At 43.2% G+C, this 21168-nt stretch overlaps 1 protein-coding gene across 1 annotated transcript in view; it reads right to left on the bottom strand.

Moving 5' to 3' along the window:
• The window catches only part of itpr3 (inositol 1,4,5-trisphosphate receptor, type 3), a 361536-nt gene extending 340824 nt beyond the window's left edge, over window positions 1-20712 (bottom strand). Inside the window, exon 1 of the mRNA XM_072480387.1 lies at window positions 20504-20712. Within this exon, the coding sequence (XP_072336488.1) occupies window positions 20504-20592 (89 nt within the window). The 5' untranslated portion in view covers window positions 20593-20712. The remainder of the gene's footprint in view (window positions 1-20503) is intronic.
• Between the last annotated feature and the right edge of the window lie 456 nt (window positions 20713-21168).

Genomic DNA, 21168 nt, shown 5'->3' with positions numbered 1-21168 from the left:
ATCACCATCCGAGGAAAAAGGCTCTCACTGTCCACCCTATCCAATCCTCTGATCATCTTGTATGCCTCAATTAAGTCACCTCTCAACCTTCTTCTCTCTAATGAAAACAGCCTCAAGTCCCTCAGCCTTTCCTCATAAGATCTTCCCTCCATACCAGGCAACATTCTGGTAAATCTTATCTGCACCCTTTCCAATGCTTCCACATCCTTCCGATAATGCGGCGACCAGAATTGCACGCAATACTCCAAATGCGGCCGCACCAGAGTTTTGTACAGCTGCAACATGACCTCATGGCTCCGAAACTCAATCCCTCTACCAATAAAAGCTAAAACACCATACGCCTTCTTAACAACCCTCTCAACCTCACACTTTTCTGCATTAAACTCCATTTGCCACCTCTCAGCCCAGCGCTGCAGCTTATCTATGTCCCTCTGTAACTTGTAACATCCTTCCGCACTGTCCACAACTCCACAGACTTTAGTGTCATCTGCAAATTTACTCACCCATCCTTCTACGCCCTCCTCCAGGTCATTTATAAAAATGACAAACAGCAGTGGCCCCAAAGCAGATCCTTGTGGTACACCACTAGTAACTGGACTCCAGTCTGAACACTTCCCATCAACCACCACCCTTTGTCTTCTTCCAGCTAGCCAATTTCTGATCCAAACTGCTAAATCTCCCTGAATCCCATGCTTCTGTATTTTCTGCAGTAGCCTACCATGGGGAACCTTATCAAACGCTTTACTGAAATCCATATACACCACATCAACTGCTTTACCCTCATCCACCTGTTTGATCACCTTCTCAAAGAACTCAATAAGGTTTGTGAGGCACAACCTACCCTTCACAAAACCGTGTTGACTATGTCTAATCAAATTATTCCTTTCCAGATGATTATACAGCCTATCTCTTATAAACCTTTCCAAGATTTTGCCCACAACAGAAGTAAGGCTCACTGGTCTATAGTTACCGGGGTTGTCTCTACACCCCTTCTTGAACAAGGGGACAACATTTGCTATCCTCCAGTCTTCTGGCACTATTCCTGTAGACAAAGATGACTTAAAGATCAAAGCCAAAGGCTCAGCAATTTCCTCCCTAGCTTCCCAGAGAATCCTAGGATAAATCCCATCTGGTCCAGGGGACTTATCTATTTTCACACTTTCCAGAATTGTTAACACCTCCTCCTTATGAACCGCAAGCCCTTCTAGTCTAGTAGCCTGAATCTCAGTATTCTCCTCGACAGCATTGTCTTTTTCCTGTGTGAATACTGACGAAAAATATTCATTTAGCACCTCTCCTATCTCCTCGGACTCCAAGCACAACTTCCCACTACTGTCCTTGACTGGCCCTACTCTTACCCTAGTCATTCTTTTATTCCTGACATATCTATAGAAAGCTTTAGGGTTATCCTTGATCCTACCTGCCAAAGACTTCTCATGTCCCCTCCTGGCTCTTCCTGGCTCTCTCTTTACGTCCTTCCAAGCAAACTTGTAACTCTCGAGCGCCCTAACTGAACCTTCATGTCTCATCTTTACATAAGCCTCCTCCTTCCTCTTGACAAGTGTTTCGACTGCCTTAGTAAACCACGGTTCCCTTGCTCGACCACTTCCTCCCTGCCTAAAAGGTACATACTTATCAAGGACACGCAATAGCTGTTCCTTGACCAAGTTCCACATTTCCATTATGCCCATCCCCTGCAGCTTTCCTCTCCATCCGATGCATCCTAAGTCTTGCCTCATCGCATCATAATTGCCTTTCCCCCAGATATAACTCTTGCCCTGCGGTATATACCTATTCCTTTCCATCACTAAAGTAAACGTAATCGAATTGTGGTCACTATCACCAAAGTGCTCACCTACCTCCAAATCTAAGACCTGTCCTGGTTCATTATCCAGTACCAAATCCAATACGGCCTCGCCTCTCGTTGGACTATCTACATACTGTGTCAGGAAACCCTCCTGCACACATTGGACAAAAACGGACCCATCTAAAGTACTCGAATTATAGCGTTTCCAGTCAATATTTGGAAAGTTAAAGTTCCCCATAACAACTACCCTGTTGCTTTCGCTCCTATCCAGAATCATCTTTGCAATCCTTTCCTCTACATCTCTGGAACTTTTCGGAGGCCTATAGAAAACCCCTAACAGGGTGACCTCTCCTTTCCTGTTTCTAACCTCAGCCCATACTACCTCAGTAGACGAGTCCTCATCAAACGTCCTTTCTGCCACCGTAATACTGTCCTTGACTAACAATGCCACCCCTCCCCCACTTTTACCACCTTCCCTGAGCGTACTGAAATATCTAAACCCCGGCACTTGCAACAACCATTCCTGTCCCTGCTCTATCCATGTCTTCGAAATGGCCACAACATCGAAGTCCCAGGTACCAACCCATGCCGCAAGTTCACCCACCTTATTCCGGATGCTCCTGGCATTGAAGAAGACACACTTTAAACCACCTTCCTGCCTGCCGGTACACTCCTGCAACTATTAAACCTTACTCATGACCTCACTACTCTCAACCTCCTGTATACTGGAGCTACAATTCAGGTTCCCAAGCCCCTGCTGAACTAGTTTAAACCCTCCCGAAGAGCATTAGCAAATTTCCCCCCCAGGATATTGGTACCCCTCTGATCCAGGTGTAGACCATCCCTTTTGTAGAGGTCCCACCGACCCCAGAATGAGCCCCAATTATCCAGAAAACTGAAACCCTCCCTCCTGCACCATCCCTGTAGCCACGTGTTTAACTCCTCTCTTTCCCTATTCCTCGTATCGCTATCACGTGGCACGGGTAACAACCCAGAGATAATAACTCTGTTTGTCCTAGATCTAAGTTTCCACCCTAGCTCCCTGAATTCCTGCCTTACATCCCTATCCCTTTTCCTACCTATGTCTTCCTATGTGGACCACGACTTGGGGCTGCTCCCCCTCCCCCTTAAGGTTCCCGAAAACACGATCCGAGACATCACGCACCCTGGCACCTGGGAGGCAACACACCTTCTCTTTCCCTTACCTGCAAGCAGGCAGGTAGCATCTCGTTCAGTGCTGGAAGGCCTTCTGTTGGCCCTCCAGCTTTGAGAGCTTGGCCTGCACCCCTTTGGCCATTAATTAGCCAATTCTGCAAAAATCACGGTTGGGTTCCTGCTCCGTACGCAGTGTGAGGTCGGGGCCCATATTAGATCCGTGATCGTAACCCATCGAGGAAAATCCTATCCGATGCACTTACGTAGTGAGTGGTTTCTACAGTCAGGATATTTGTCAGTCTGGGTACACCTCCAAATACTGACACACTCCTCAGGACCCCCCATACTAACCGCTGAAAAATAGTGCCAGCTACCAAAAGACAATCCATGTTATCACTGCAGTAAATATTTTTATTAATGCACTGCAAAAAGTAACATGACAGTAAATAAGTAGAAAAATACAGTAGTCTCATGACAGGCCTGCCTTCATATTTTAAAGCCTTATGAACTCAGCAGTTTGAATGTATCATTAACACAATGGTAACAAATGTACCTTAAGGGAATTATTTAACACTTGTTAAAATATTTAAAACAGACATTGCAGAACTGCAATTACGCATAATTGTAACTCTATGTCTATATTTATTATGTGTACATTATATAAAGGGGGTAGATCGCAGAGGACGTAATTCTTGCTTAATGATTTGTCACACATATAGCCCCAACTGTGTTCAAAAATCTTTCAAAATCTGTAGAAGCATAATATAACACAAAAATATTGCTGAATGCTGGACTGTACTTGGATCAAATGGCAATCAGTAATGACTTAAGGTTGAGTGTCAGTGAATAAATACTACTCCTAAAACAGAAATTGGTCATGACTGTCCAATAACTACCTCCTTAGGGCAGCACTGAGGCTTCACAGGGCCAGGGTCCCAGGTTTGATTCCCTGCTGAGTCACTGTCTGTGCGGAGTCTGCATGTTCTCCCCTTGTCTGCGTGGGTTTCCTCCAGGTGCTCCGGTTTCCTCCCACAGTCCAAAGATGTGCAGGTTAGGTGGATTGGCCTTGATAAATTGCCCTTAGTGACCAAAAAAAGGTTAGGAGGGGTTATTGGGTTATGGGGATAGGGTGGAAGTGAGGACTTAAGTGGGTCAGTGCAGACTCGATTGGCCTAATGGCCTCCTTCTGCACTGTATGTTCTAAATACTAAAGGAGTACCAATCATTCTTTCTTCGGTAACAAGACATTGGGATATTAGGGTCACGAAACATAAACATAAGGAGCTGTACGGATTAATAAATGCTCTTTAAATCCTTACTCATATAAGGATCCTCCTGTTAATCCCAGACTGTCCCTTGTTTTTCCTTTTAATTTCTGTTATTCTGCTATTTCAATTTTGTACATGGATCATTTAATGTGTCTATGCCATTAAGATGGACTGCACCTTTAATTCGAGTGGCTGGTAAACTAAGGATTAACTTATGACCTCAGGCAAGGCAGGTTGCAAAGCGCTGTTTATATTTCGGATCAGCAGCTTCAAGGGAGATCAGTGCTGACACATCATGATGGACTTGGCTGTCGGCCAATGGATGATTTTGAATTGCTGGCCCTTATCAATGGCCCCTGCCGATTGGTTTAGGTTTTCTCTGGAATGTTCCTTCCTCTGTGTGACTGTCTTCATTTACTTTGATCTCTCTCTTTTGTCTAATGGATTCTTTTTGAAGATCCAAAGTAAAGTCCAGCAAGTAAAGATTTTTAAAGAACTCTGAAATCAGCAAGCTTAAATGTTATAACCCTGGGGAATCAGGTTACGCATACTATTGTACAAATGCTGAACAGTTCATATGAAATTCAACAGACCACTATTTTAACAGAGACAGTCTCTCATTTATTCTTAATTTCCCATGAACATACTTGTATAATATTGCATCACTGAATTTCAAGAAAATGGTTTTCATCTATTTCTACATAGGCATACATATATAAAATCAAAAAGACTCCATCGCCATTCATGATGGGATATTATTGTGCTCCGTTCTGAATGCAAGAAGACTTCCTGGAATACATAACCACTGCTGAGCTCTTCCATTTATTTTTAGCCCATCATCTAGAAATAGAATTTCATGAGCAATTTCAAGATGAATTCTGAAACACTAAGCCTCAGATAATTCTCAACTTATGTATCTTTACATTTGTGCAAATTAAAGGGACAGCACTCCTGAGTCTGTCAAGTTAAAATTACCTGCTTCTGAATCAAACTGGTTTTTCAAAGGTTCTTTGCACTGAATCCAAGTCCTATATCCTTTGAACTGTGAGGTTTTCAATCAATCAGCTGAATAAAAAGTTTGAAAGAAGATACATTTCGGAAGATGACGAGTTGTTGAACTATGCCAACTACATTTTTACACTACTTTCTTCCAATTCCAATACATCTCTTTTCGGATCCTATAAATATGACAGCCCCCAAGGATCAAATTCATATCAGAGGCAGTGAGAAATAGATTGATTTTTCGTTATAAAGATATATTTTTGTGACTGGTGGCACAACTTCAATCACACTCCACATTATTTTCAGCTACTGCGTTACTCACCCTACTAATCACAAGTGGTTGCATTAAAGCTTTAAGGACAATCCAATAACTTAAGCTCCGCCAAACAGGAAATTGCAACAAGTTTATGAGGCAATGTCTTCTTTTATGTAAGCCAATGATAACAGGTATAATAAGCTGGAGAGAATAGGCAAAGGTGCAGGGAAGGTGCAGCAAACATTTAACACAACTAGTGAACCAAGTATTAGAATAGTTATGAACTCAAAGGAAAAGGAACTGTAGACAGCAGCAAATTCAAAATGTCAGCCATTTTCTGCTTAATAAAGGTCTAAATAGGTAGGCAGTTTGCAACTAAGAAATATTATTCATGCCTGGAAGATGAAAGAACTTTTCATGAATTTTACACATTAGTCTTCATTTCTGAAAATTAAACATGAAAAAAGTCCCAGAGTAGCTCCTGAGGAAAAGCATATAAAGCATTTCCCCCAAGACTGTTGCCCCCCCCCCCCCCATCCCCAATGTCTCCCCCTCCCCCATCAAGACAAATTGAGTAAAACTTCAGAATGTCTCCGATCATACATCCTATTTAGATTTAAATTCAGAACAGGTAACGGAAGGAATAAGTTTCTGAGGCAACTAGCCAAGAAAAATAAGACATGCAGACTTTATAAGGCACAGTTCGAAGTTTCTACTGGGGTAAGCAGAATACTAATAGGACAAACATGAGTTGGTTGAAAAGGCTTTTCTCATGAATTATTAATTGTTTTGGTTTCAGTTTTGCTTTCCCTTGAATGATAGTTAATTATTTCAGCATCTTGGGGGCCACTGCGTCAGTCACTTTTTTTCTGTATCTCTCAGTCCTGTTCTTAAACAGAACATCATTAAGAAATTAAGCACTCCAGCTTTCAGCCTAATATTGGTTCTTTGATATTCATACAAATATAACCTATATTCCCAGTGTCTTGACTGGTTACTATCACCCTCTTTAAGAACCTGTCTATACCAAAGGTCAATGAAAAACAGAAATTGGTAATGACTGTTGCTTCATGTACTCATCTCCAGACTCCCCACGCTGAATACATAAAGAGAAGGGATCTTGTGTCAATTCAACTCAAGGTATATAATTTACAGGATTTAATAGCAATTCTTTAAAGGTGCATCAAAGTAAAGGAAACATGCCAGAGGGTATTCAAAATAAAATTCTAATGTGAATGCTTTCAAGATAGCCACAAATATGTCTGACAAACCAAATGAATGATATAACTATTGGCAATGTTTATACATTTTAGGCTACAGGCAGAATGAATGCAGTGGAATAATGCTATAAAATCTCACAATCATAGATGGGAAGTAATTGTGGATTTAAGATGTTTTAAATAGTTTACTCATGTTCCCTTTGAGAAGTTCCAATGACCTCTTCACATTTCATTCCTCTTCAATTCAGATTTATTCATTCATTTATCTTGCTTTATCACAAGATTGCACTGGGAAAAGTACAACATTCAGAGGCAATGGAATTCTAATGATCAAGGTAGTTTGTGATGTCCCAGGTAATTTAGACTTGAAGTTTGGAACAACCAGGGAAATGTTAACAATGCTAATAGCAAACGGGGAATAGTGCAAAATCTATTGCCTACATTTACCTCATATTCGACTTGCATCTAAATTACACAAAGCCATTAACTCTATCCTCATCTTATGTGTAAATACTTCAGCAAGAGAAGGAATACATTTCTGTCTGAGTTTGTATACAATCAACAAAAGAATTGAAACTCGCACATTTAGAAGTCTTTTTTTTTAATTCCTGTTTTCCCTGTCCTTTCTTATTTTGAAGACAATGTGAAGACACTACTGCAGTTTGTAAAATAGGGTGAACAGCCCCTCGTGTGTAAATTCAGACACTGGGCATCAGCAGACTACGTGGGCTCAATTTTGTAAATGGTGCAAAGTCTCGCCACTGGAATGGACACCGGGAGTCAGGGCTGCAGGGCTGGCACAGCCACTAGGCAAACTAGGTGGTCATCTAGAGCAGCAAAACTTGGCGGGGTTTGGCAAAACACTGAATGAACTATTCATGAAACTATACAAGTAAATAAACAAGCTTCAGCAGTGAGAATGAAAGGTCTAGATTTTACTGATATTCATCCACCTGTACTGATATATAGGTAGATTTCCATGTGTTTACATTGCAGTCTTTCCTAAAATTGCATAATATATTCCGAACTGTATTTATGCGGCAGTTTTAATAATCAAAAATCTTCATTAGTGTCACACGTAGGCTTACATTAACACTGCAATGAAGTTACTGTGCAAATCCCCAAGTCGCCACACTCCGGCATCTGCTCGGGTACACTGAGGGAGAATTCAGAATGTCCAATTCACCTAACAAGCACATCTTTCCGGACTTTGTGGGAGGAAACCGGAGCACGCGGAGGAAACCCACGCAGACACGGGGAGAACGTGCAGACTCCATACAGGCAGTAACCCAAGCGGGAATGCAACCCGGGACCCTGGTGCTGTGAAGCAACAGTGCTAACCACAGTGCTACCGTGCCGCCCATAAAAACCTGACTCTGTTGGGACTCGAACCCACAACCTTTGAATGCTTTTCTCAACCATTGACTAGAAGTCCAACAGGCGATCCATTGTGCCACAGAGCCACAAATTTGTACATCTACATGGCTATCCTAAAACTGCAAACCAGTAAATAATATTGAAGAATACAATTTAATCACGCTCATTCTATCATAATGATTATTGATTGTGTAAATTGTGCATAAGATTTTCTAGTAACATTGAACACACATACAGTATTACACCATGTAAGCCATATTACACATTCTAACATACATTTCTTCCAGCACATATCCTGTGAAAAATGTAGAACAATACGAATGTACAATAAGTATCGAAATATTCTCCTTTTTCAAAGCTTAAGGTTCACCTTGGGCTGCTAATACTCTTGCAGTGGCTCTGGCTGTCTGCATCCCCATGCAACAACACACCTGCCCGATGTGGGCAAAATGCGCCTATAATTGTCCATTTAAGTGACTTAATTGAGCACCCGTCTGATGTCCTCTCCCCCTGCTTTTCTGTCATCCTTTCTGCCTCCAAGCTCATCGCCAATTAGCAGGGAAAATTGGGCCTTTTATGTGCCCAATTTTGTTCTTACCCAATGTCAAGATGTATACTTTCCACCTGGAAAGCAACAGTACAAAAGGAAAATCCTGGGACTTCTCTTGGTGAGTTCTCCCAGTGAGCCAGAGAGAAGACAGCCAGGAGTGAGACAGCAAAGAGTGAGTTTGGGAATTTGAATCGAGGTGGGAATTCGAAGCTGGGTGGGGAGGAAGTGCTTTTTATCTCTGGTAAGTAGTGTTTCTGTTTTTCTGTTTCTTTTCATTGGTATATTTATTTATTTTTTTCTTCGTTGTTTATTTATTTATTTAAATTTTTGGGGGGGAAATTGTAATTGTTGAAGTTAACTGAAGGTTTAAGACATGGCAGGAGATCTCAGACCCGTGTCATGCTTCTCGTGTGCGATGTGGGAGCTCAGGGACACGTCCACTGTCCCTGGCTCCTTCATGTGCAAGAACTGTGTCCAGTTGCAGCTCCTGTTAGACCGCTTGACGGCTCTGGAGCTGCGGATGGACTCACTTTGGAGCGTCCGCGATGCTGAGGACGTCGTGGATAGCACGTTTAGCGAGTTGGTCACACCGCAGGTGAAAGGTACTGAGGGAGATAGTAAATGGGTGACCAAAAGACAGAGCAAGAGTAGGAAGGCAGTGCAGGTGTCCTCTGCGGTCATCTCCCTGCAAAACAGATATACCGCTTTGGATACTGTTGAGGGAGATGGCTCACCAGGGGAAGGCAGCAGCAGCGAGGTTCATGGCACCGTGGCTGGCTCTGCTGCGCAGCTGGGCAGGAAGAAGAACGACAGGGCTATAGTGATAGGGGACTCAATTGTAAGGGGAATAGACAGGCAGTTCTGCGGACGCAATCGAGACTCCAGGATGGTATGTTGCCTCCCTGGTGCAAGGGTCAAGGATGTCTCGGAGCGGCTGCAGGACATTCTGGGGGGAAGGGTGAACAGCCAGCTGTCATGGTGCACATAGGCACCAACGATATAGGTAAAAAACGGGATGAGGTCCTACAAGCTGAATTTAGGGAGCTAGGAGTTAAACTAAAAAGTAGGACCTCAAAGGTAGTAATCTCAGGATTGCTACCAGTGCCACGAGCTAGTCAGAGTAGGAATGTCAGGATAGAGAGGATGAATACGTGGCTCGAGAGATGGTGCAAGAGGGAGGGATTCAAATTCCTGGGACATTGGAACCGGTTCTGGGGGAGGTGGGACCAGTACAAACCGGACGGTCTGCACCTGGGCAGGACTGGAACCGATGTCCTGGGGGGTGTTTGCTAGAGCTGTTGGGGAGAGTTTAAACTAATGTGGCAGGGGGATGGGAACCGATGCAGGAAGTTGGAAGGTAGTAAAACAGGGACAGAAATAAAAGGCAGTAAGGGGGAAAGTGTAAGGCAGAGAAGCCATAGTCAAAAATCAAAAAGGGCGACAGTACAAGGTACAGTGACTGAGGGGAGCTCAGTGAATAGGACCAGGAATATTAAAAGAAATAAAACGGGAAGTGAAAACATTAATGGTAAGCGACGTGGCAGGTTGTTACAGGAAGATATGGGTTCGACAACAAGGAAAATTAGGAGAAAGGTTAAGAGGAAATATAACTTAGGAGAGGTTACTGATCGAGGTGTTAAGATTAAGAACAAAGGTAAAAAAGCCAACATAAGTGTACTTTACCTGAATGCTCGTAGTATTCGGAATAAGGTAAATGAGTTGATGGCGCAAATCATCGTGAATGACTATGATTTAGTGGCCATTACTGAAACATGGTTAAAGGATGGTCACGACTGGGAGTTAAATATCCGAGGGTATCAAACTTTTCGGAAGGACAGAGTGGATGGTAAGGGCGGTGGTGTAGCTCTGTTATTTAAAGATGACATCCGGGCAACAGTAAGGGATGACATCGGTGCTATGGAGGATAAAGTTGAAGCCATTTGGGTGGAAATCAGGAATAGTAAGGCGAAAAAGTCACTGATAGGAGTAATCTATAGGCCACCAAATAGTAACATTATGGTGGGGCAGGCAATAAACAAAGAAATAACAGATGCATGTAGAAATGGTACAGCAGTTATCATGGGGGATTTTAATCTACATGTCGATTGGTTTAACCAGGTCGGTCAAGGCAGCCTTGAGGAGGAATTTATAGAATGTATCCGCGATAGTTTCCTAGAACAGTATGTAATGGAACCTACGAGGGAACAAGCGGTCCTAGATCTGGTCCTGTGAAATGAGAAAGGATTGATTCAGGATCTCATAGTTAGGGATCCTCTCAGAAGGAGCGATCACAATATGGTGGAATTTAAAATACAGATGGAGGGTGAGAAGGTAAAATCAAGCACTAGTGTTTTGTGCTTAAACAAAGGAGATTACAATGGGATGAGAGAAGAACTAGCTAAGGTAGACTGGGAGCAAAGACTTTATGGTGAAACAGTTGAGGAACAGTGGAGAACCTTCCAAGTGATTTTTCACAGTGCTCAGCAAAGGTTTATACCAACAAAAAGGAAGGACGGTAAAAAGAGGGAAAATCGACCGTGGATATCTAAGGAAATAAGGGGGAGTATCAAATTGAAGGAAAAAACATACAAAGTAGCAAAGATCAGTGGGAGACTAGAGGACTGGGAAATCTTTAGGGGGCAACAGAAAGCTACTAAAAAAGCTATAAAGAAGAGTAAGATAGATTATGAGAGCAAACTTGCTCAGAATATAAAAACAGATAGTAAAAGTTTCTACAAATACATAAAACAATAAAGAGTGGCGAAGGTAAATATTGGTCCTTTAGAGGATGAGAAGGGAGATTTAATAATGGGAGATGAGGAAATGGCTGAGGAACTGAACAGGTTTTTTGGATCGGTCTTCACAGTGGAAGACACAAATAACATGCCAGTGACTGATGGAAATGAGGCTATGACAGGTGAGGACCTTGAGAGGATTGTTATCACCAAGGAGATAGTGATGGGCAAGCTAATGGGGCTAAAGGTAGACAAGTCTCCTGGACCTGATGGAATGCATCCCAGAGTGCTAAAAGAGATGGCTAGGGAAATTGCAAATGCACTAGTGATAATTTACCAAAATTCACTAGACTCTGGGGTGGTCACGGCGGATTGGAAATTAGCAAACGTGACTCCACTGTTTAAAAAAGGAGGTAGGCAGAAAGCGGGTAATTATAGGCCAGTGAGCTTAACTTCGGTAGTAGGGAAGATGCTGGAATCTATCATCAAGGAAGAAATAGCGAGGCATCTGGATGGAAATTGTCCCATTGGACAGACGCAGCATGGGTTCATAAAGGGCAGGTCGTGCCTAACTAATTGAGTGGAATTTTTTGAGGACATTAACAGTGCAGTAGATAACGGCAAGCCAATGGATGTGGTATATCTGGATTTCCAGAAAGCCTTTGACAAGGTGCCACACAAAAGGTTGTTGCATAAGATAAAGATGCATGGCATTAAGGGGAAAGTAGTAGCATGGATAGAGGATTGGTTAATTAATAGAAAGCAAAGAGTGGGGATTAATGGGTGTTTCTCTGGTTGGCAATCAGTAGCTAGTGGTGTCCCTCAGGGATCAGTGTTGGGCCCACAACTGTTCACAATTTACATAGATGATTTGGAGTTGGGGACCAAGGGCAATGTGTCCAAGTTTGCAGACGACACTAAGATAATTTTTTTTTCATAGAATTTACAGTGCAGAAGGAGGCCATTTGGCCCATCGAGTCTGCACCGGCTCTTGGAAAGAGCACCCTACCCAAGGTCAACACCGCCACCCTATCCCCATAAACCAGTAACCCCACCCAACACTAAGGGCAATTTTGGGCACTAAGGGCAATTTATCATGGCCAATCCACCTAACCTGCACATCTTTGGACTGTGGGAGGAAACCGGAGCACCCGGAGGAAACCCACGCACACACGGGGAGGATGTGCAGACTCCGCACAGACAGTGACCCAAGCCGGAATCAAACCTGGGACCCTGGAGCTGTGAAGCAATTGTGCTATCCACAATGCTACCGTGCTGCCCTAAGTGGTAAAGCAAAAAGTGCAGAGGATACTGGAAGTCTGCAGAGGGATTTGGATAGGCTAAGTGAATGGGCTAGGGTCTGGCAGATGGAATACAATGTTGACAAATGTGAGGTTATCCATTTTGATAGGAATAACAGCAAAAGGGATTATTATTTAAATGATAAAATATTAAAACATGCTGCTGTGCAGAGAGACCTGGGTGTGCTAGTGCATGAGTCGCAAAAAGTTGGTTTTCAGGTGCAACAGGTGATTAAGAAGGCAAATGGAATTTTGTCCTTCATTGCTAGAGGGATGGAGTTTAAGACTAGGGAGGTTCTGCTGCAATTGTATAAGGTGTTAGTGAGGCCACACCTGGAGTATTGTGTTCAGTTTTGGTCTCCTTACTTGAGAAAGGACGTACTGGCACTGGGGGGTGTGCAGAGGAGATTCACTAGGTTAATCCCAGAGCTGAAGGGGTTGGATTACGAGGAGAGATTGAGTAGACTGGAACTGTACTCGTTGGAATTTAGAAGGATGAGGGGGGATCTTATAGAAACATATAAGATTATGAAGGGAATAGATAGGATAGATGCGGGCAGGTTGTTTCCACTGGCGGGTGAAAGCAGAACTAGGGGGCATAGCCTCAAAATAAGGGGAAGTAGATTTAGGACTGAGTTTAGGAGGAACTTCTTCACCCAAAGGGTTGTGAATCTATGGAATTCCTTGCCCAGTGAAGCAGTAGAGGCTCCTTCATTAAATGTTTTTAAGATAAAGATAGATAGTTTTTTGAAGAATAAAGGGATTAAGGGTTATGGTGTTCGGGCCGGAAAGTGGAGCTGAGTCCACAAAAGATCAGCCATGATCTCATTGAATGGTGGAGCAGGCTCGAGGGGCCAGATGGCCTACTCCTGCTCCTAGTTCTTATGTTCTTATGTATTATGTTCCGCTTTTCTATCCCATTCGCCTCCCTATCCTCTTCCTCTTTCTCCTGCGCCCTTTCTCTCCTTCCTTCCCTCCTTCCTTCCTCTCCCTCTCTGCCTTCCCTCCCTCATCCAGTCCTTCTGCTATCCTAATCCCCTTCCCCTCTTAGTGCTCTGGTCCATATGATACCGATTTTAGTAATGCTGTTGCTCTTGCAGGTATCAGCCAATCCAATGGAGATCACAGATGAACGTGGGCCCTGCCTAATGTGTATGGCGGAATTTAACAGCTATGCCATCGATAGAAAGCAAAATCATTTTCCAGCTTTTTTAATGTTTGTAATACTGAAAGCCTAACATTTGCAAATGGAAAGAGATTGCCTTCAAATCCTTAATATTATCTTCTGAAATCAATATTGCCCAGAATTGCATACAACCTTGCATATGCTGCAACTTGCTAAATTGATAGAAAATTTAAAATTTAAAAATAATGCATCTATTGATTAGTGTTATTCCAGGTCAGTGAAGTTGACTGTGACGGTTTTTTTTTGTAAGATTAAAGGTGCTACTAGCAGGGATAATTCTGATGAACCTGCCTTAGAAATTCACCTTCCAAAAAAAAACACAAACATATACCAAATAAACTGCATTAGTAAATCTATGATTAATCAGTGAATTCTATTAGTTCCTTTGCTTCCAAATGGTTTAAACGCATATATGAGGCAGCTTTACATGTCATATTTTTCACTTTCTGAAATAAATGCACGATTTGCTTCTGTTTTTGATTGGAATCTAATTATAAGTAATTCAATGAACCCTGCATTCATGTCCAATGACTCAGATCATTTTTGGTACATGTGTATTTGATGACACAAATGGAGTGTGCCAGTGTAGACAATTGAAACACTGATTCCACATTGTAGGGTTTTCATTTTCCTTTTGACTTTTTCTTTTTACTTTCTGAAAAGCGCAGATTGAAATTGGTCCATGGTTCTGTATGTTCAGGAAGTTGAATTAACATTAATGAACAGAGGGTACTCAAAGCCAATTGTAATATTAACTGTAATTAATTCCATCTTTATACTGTCAGGCACAGTAACTCATCGAAGATGGTTTTTGTTTGTCTGGTATGAAATGCACATTATATTCCCACAAAGATTCCATTCATGTAAGGCCAGAAATTTGGATGCTGGCTAGCTTGATTGCAAAAGTCTGGGCTTAAAAGCCACAGAGTCCTTACAGGATAGCCAACTAAAACTCACATGACTTATTGGTTTGAAACTTCCAGCTACTTATTCATTTAGGACAACTGTACAACAAAATCATCAAACTGCAAAATGATCATTGGTTCTCACTGTTTAGCAACAGGCAATCCTGGCACATTTGCTTTTAAAAGCGTAGAAGTTCAGATGCCATTTCTCGACGACTCAATAAACTGACAGTCATTTTCTGCTAATTTTCTAATCTCAAGTACCTAGCCTCTCCTCGAGAGTTGAGTTCAGAATAGACAGACAGCCAATCAACGCACAGTAACTTGCTTCTGCACATAATCCCTAAAGGGCATCATGATGTGCTGACTGAGATAACTTCATCATGAGAGATCTAGTAACTTTCAGAAAATTCAGGTCATGTCGAACGCAGCTATGTCTTAATGCGCTCTAGACTGTTAAAAATCCAAGTCATCAATAAATATGATGAAAAGTTAAAGTAAGAAAGCAGATGCTTGGGGAAAACACTTGACACATGCTGACAATCAGAAGATGCGCGTTTTTCTCCACTCTCAATCTCTTATCTCCCAACCAATTTCCAAGGGTAAAAAAATACCTCCAATTCACTAAGCTCTTATTTTTTGTCAATTATCTCTTGTCTGGAACTTATGTTTCTTTTGGCCAGAACATGCAGTAAACATCAGCATATAGTTTATGTATAATCATTCTTGGATTTCAAACCAAAACAGATTATTAAACCACTAAAACAGATTATCTTGTCATTAGTCATCTCTCTTAGTACTCAAACTATAGTGGACCAAGTTTTTTATTATTTCCAACATGTTGTCCTTCAAAAATAAAGCTCCTTGAATTTGTCACTTAGATGAAAAAAACACTTTTTAAAAAGCTGGTAAGCACACACACAACTAATGAGGAAGTTTGCAGGAGGGTAGATGCAGAAGAAGCAGTTTTAAATCTGATCGTAGAATCCCAACAATGCAGAAGTAGGCCACTCAGCCCATCGGGTCTCCACTGATCCTACGAAAGAGCATTCTACCCAGGTCCACTACACACAGACATTCTGAGGTAGCAGTGCTAACCACTCAGACACAACTAAAATTATTTTCCACTCATACTTAGGAGAGTGAAAATGGAACATAGAATATAGAACATTACAGCGCAGTACAGGCCCTTCGGCCCTCGATGTTGCGCCGACCTGTGAAACCACTCTAAAGCCCATCTACACTATTCCCTTATCGTCCATATGTCTATCCAATGACCATTTGAATTCCCTTAGTGTTGGCGAGTCCACTACTGTTGCAGGCAGGGCATTCCACACCCGTACTACTCTCTGAGTAAAGAACCTACCTCTGACATCTGTCTTATATCTATCTCCCCTCAATTTAAAGCTATGTCCCCCTCGTGCTAGACATCACCATCTGAGGAAAAAGGCCCTCACTGTCCACCCTATCCAATCCTCTGATCATCTTGTATGCCTCAAGTAAGTCACCTCTTAACCTTCTTCTCTCTAACGAAAACCGCCTCAAGTCCCTCAGCCTTTCCTCATAAGCTCTTCCCTCCATACCGGGCAACATTCTGGTAAATCTCCTCTGCACCCTTTCCAATGCTTCCACATCCTTCCTATAATGCGATGACCAGAATTGCACGCAATACTCCAAATGCGGCCGCACCAGAGTGTTGTACAGCTGCAACATGACCTCATGGCTCCGAAACTCAATCCCTCTACCAATAAAAGCTAACACACCGTACGCCTTCTTAACAACCCTCTCAAACTGAGTGGCAACTTTCAGGGATCTATGTACATGGACACTGAGATCTCTCTGCTCATCCACACTGCCAAGAATCTTACCATTAGCCCAGTACTCTGTCTTCCTGTTATTGCTTCCAAAATGAATCACCTCACACTTTTCTGCATTAAACTCCATTTGCCACCTCTCAGCACAGCGCTGCAGCTTATCTATGTCCCTCTGTAACTTGTAACATCCTTCTGCACTGTCCACAACTCCACCGACTTTAGTGTCATCTGCAAATTTACTCACCCAAAGAACAAAGAACAAAGAACAAAGAAATGTACAGCACAGGAACAGGCCCTTCGGCCCTCCAAGCCCGTGTCGACCATACTGCCCGACTAAACTACAATCTTCTACACTTCCTGGGTCCGTATCCTTCTATTCCCATCCTATTCATATATTTGTCAAGATGCCCCTTAAATGTCCCTATCGTCCCTGCCTCCACTACCTCCTCCGGTAGTGAGTTCCAGGCACCCACTACCCTCTGCGTAAAAAACTTGCCTCGTACATCTACTCTAAACTTTGCCCCTCTCACCTTAAACCTATGCCCCCTAGTAATTGACCCCTCTACCCTGGGGAAAAGCCTCTGACTATCCACTCTGTCTATGCCCCTCATAATTTTGTATACCTCTATCAGGTCGCCCCTCAACCTCCTTCGTTCCAGTGAGAACAAACCGAGTTTATTCAATCGCTCCTCATAGCTTATGCCCTCCATACCAGGCAACATTCTGGTAAATCTCTTCTGCACCCTCTCTAAAGCCTCCACATCCTTCTGGTAGTGTGGCGACCAGAATTGAACACTATACTCCAAGTGTGGCCTAACTAAGGTTCTATACAGCTGCAACATGACTTGCCAATTCTTATACTCAATGCCCCGGCCAATGAAGGCAAGCATGCCGTATGCCTTCTTGACTACCTTCTCCACCTGTGTAGCCCCTTTCAGTGATCTGTGGACCTGTACTCCTAGATCTCTTTGACTTTCAATACTCTTGAGGGTTCTACCATTCACTGTATATTCCCTACCTGCATTAGCCCTTCCAAAATGCATTACCTCACATTTGTCCAGGTTAAACTCCATCTGCCATCTCTCCGCCCAAGTCTCCAGACAATCTAAATCCTGCTGTATCCTCAGACAGTCCTCATCGCTATCCGCAATTCCACCAACCTTTGTGTCGTCTGCAAACTTACTAATCAGACCAGTTACATTTTCCTCCAAATCATTTATATATACTACAAAGAGCAAAGGTCCCAGCACTGATCCCTGTGGAACACCACTGGTCACAGCCCTCCAATTAGAAAAGCATCCCTCCATTGCTACCCTCTGCCTTCTATGGCCTAGCCAGTTCTGTATCCACCTTGCCAGTTCACCCCTGATCCCGTGTGACTTCACCTTTTGTACTAGTCTACCATGAGGGACCTTGTCAAAGGCCTTACTGAAGTCCATATAGACAACATCTACTGCCCTACCTGCATCAATCATCTTAGTGACCTCCTCGAAAAACTCTATCAAGTTAGTGAGACACGACCTCCCCTTCACAAAACCATGCTGCCTCTCACTAATACGTCCATTTGCTTCCAAATGGGAGTAGATCCTGTCTCTAAGAATTCTCTCCAGTAATTTCCCTACCACTGAAGTAAGGCTCACCGGCCTGTAGTTCCCGGGATTATCCCTGCCACCCTTCTTAAACAGAGGAACAACATTGGCTATTCTCCAGTCCTCCGGGACATCCCTTGAAGACAGCGAGGATCCAAAGATTTCTGTCAAGGCCTCAGCAATTTCCTCTCCAGCCTCCTTCAGTATTCTGGGGTAGATCCCATCCGGCCCTGGGGACTTATCTACCTTAATATTTTTTAAGACACCCAACACCTCGTCTTTTTGGATCACAATGTGACCCAGGCTATCTACACCCCCTTCTCCAGACTCAACATCTACCAATTCCTTCTCTTTGGTGAATACTGATGCAAAGTATTCATTTAGTACCTCGCCCATTTCCTCTGGCTCCACACATAGATTCCCTTGCCTATCCTTCAGTGGGCCAACCCTTTCCCTGGCTACCCTCTTGCTTTTTATGTAAGTGTAAAAAGCCTTGGGATTTTCCTTAACCCTATTTGCCAATGACTTTTCATGACCCCTTCTAGCCCTCCTGACTCCTTGCTTAAGTTCCTTCCTACTTTCCTTATATGCCACACAGGCTTCGTCTGTTCCCAGCCTTTTAGCCCTGACAAATGCCTCCTTTTTCTTTTTGACGAGGCCTACAATATCACTCGTCATCCAAGGTTCCCGAAAATTGCCGTATTTATCTTTCTTCCTCACAGGAACATGCCTGTCCTGTATTCCTTTCAACTGACACTTGAAAGCCTCCCACATGTCAGATGTTGATTTGCCCTCAAACATCCGCCCCCAATCTATGTTCTTCAGTTCCCGCCTAATATTGTTATAATTAGCCTTCCCCCAATTTAGCACATTCATCCTCGGACCACTCTTATCCTTGTCCACCAGTACTTTAAAACTTACTGAATTGTGGTCACTGTTACCGAAATGCTCCCCTACTGAAACATCTACCACCTGGCCGGGCTCATTCCCCAATACCAGGTCCAGTACCGCCCCTTCCCTAGTTGGACTGTTTACATATTGTTTTAAGAAGCCCTCCTGGATGCTCCTTACAAACTCTGCCCCGTCTAAGCACCCATCCTTCTACACCCTCCTCCAGGTCATTTATAAAAATGACAAACAGCAGTGGCCCCAAAACAGATCCTTGTGGTACACCACTAGTAGCTGGACTCCAGTCTGAACACTTCCCATCAACCACCACCCTTTGTCTTCTTCCAGCTAGCCAATTTCTGATCCAAACTGCTAAATCTCCCTGAATCCCATGCTTCCGTATTTTCTGCCGTAGCCTACCGTGGGGAACCTTATCAAAAGCTCTACTGAAATCCACAAAGGAGGAAATACACCAGCAGCTGAAGAGGCAGAACAGGTACATTATATGAGAACACCAAAATGCTGGCCCATATCAAAGGTCGTGAAAGCTGGAGTTTTATGATCATAGATCGTCTGAAGAAGCAGTATTTTTGTTTGTAAACCAGTGACATCATGTTGTACCCCTTGTATGTGGAGTCACTGTGGTGACATGAGCGTGTGACTTCTCCCACCAGAAACGAAAAGTGATCCTTTCCGGGGGGATACTGCCCCTTTAAATCATCAGTACTCCAGAAGGTCAGGACTTACTGCTACTCTGAACCCTCCACAAACCAATGTGCCATTGTTTCAGGGCGGAGGAGTGGGTGGGGTGCAATGCATCGCTCTGGTGAACAAAGTGGACAATTCAAGAAAATAAGCAGATCAGAATAGACCTGATAAAAGCCTGTGATTTCAAATAAACCTGTTGGACTTCAACCTGGTATTGTGAGACTTCTTACTAGAATACACTTAAGAAAGCCGGAATTCAAACAGCGCCTTCTTGTGTCCTCGGACATCCAAAGTGCTGCATTTAAAAAAAGAGAAAGAAAAAACCTTCGGGAAAGTTACAGGAGGAGTGAAAGGAGCCACAAGAGAAGCATTTCTGATTATAGCGTTTCAAAGCAAATCTGAAAATCAGGTCGAGGAATGTGGTACCCACATTGGACAGACGTCTAAACTGCACAGCGGGAAATACATTGAAAGTCACACTATTTCTAACTCTAGAAACAATCACCGGACGAGAACCTGTCATCAGAACTCTCAATTTGAACTCGCATTGATGTGGGAGAGCGACGGAAGTTAGGACACAGTAGAGTCAGTGAGAAGTTTTTTTTTGCCTTGTTTCCAATTATCGTTTGAACTAGGCACACATGTAATTAACACTTGATCAGCAAAAAAGTTTTGCTTGAAGATTTGGAAAGTTTCCCGGCTACCGAAAGCTTCTGGATGCATGAACGCAAAGATCTCTTACCCGAGGGTGCTGATGAAGCCATTCACCGAGCCTTCCGCGTACAGGGAGACAATGTCCCCAACATGCAGAAAACTTGACATTTCAGACATTGCGCTCGCCTCTCTTGAGCAGACACAGCGCTCACTTCTCGACTTTAGGGAAGGTTTACATCACCCCACGCGGGGAATTCATGCTGAAGTTGCTGAAGACCCGGGAGGAAGGACAAAAAAAAATCCCTCCCCCCCCCTCCACCCTCCCACCCTGCCCGCAAGAAGTTTAGCAGAGGAAGAGATCGAGCCCTCTCCAGTCGCACTGTCAACACACACAGCGTGAAAAGACTCGAGATCAGAGCTGGAGCTGCAAATATTTGCATGAGCTCTGCTCCGGGCTGTGTGGCCACCTGCGTCCAATAGAAAAGGAGAGAAAATAATACAGGAAGCGTTACTGTATCTGATGTAAACTTCTTATCACTACGTGGTAACGCCCCTTTGTAACCCGAAGCAAAACCAAACAAAAAAAATCCTGTGTGTGTGAGTGTGAGTGTGACTCAGCTCAGAGATCACTGCAAGTGAAGAAATGCCAGAGGCTTCCGTGTTCAAATATTGGCCGCAATATTTAAAAAATACAGGCAGAACCGGTGAGGTCCTCGATAAAAGTCAACATTTAAAACGAAAGGATTATTCGTC

The sequence above is a fragment of the Scyliorhinus torazame genome, chromosome 17 (assembly GCF_047496885.1).
Source record: "Scyliorhinus torazame isolate Kashiwa2021f chromosome 17, sScyTor2.1, whole genome shotgun sequence".
Classification (NCBI taxonomy): Eukaryota; Metazoa; Chordata; class Chondrichthyes; order Carcharhiniformes; family Scyliorhinidae; genus Scyliorhinus; species Scyliorhinus torazame.
The sequence above is the reverse complement of the archived record's forward strand: the minus strand, read 5'-3'. Positions and strand labels throughout refer to the sequence as shown.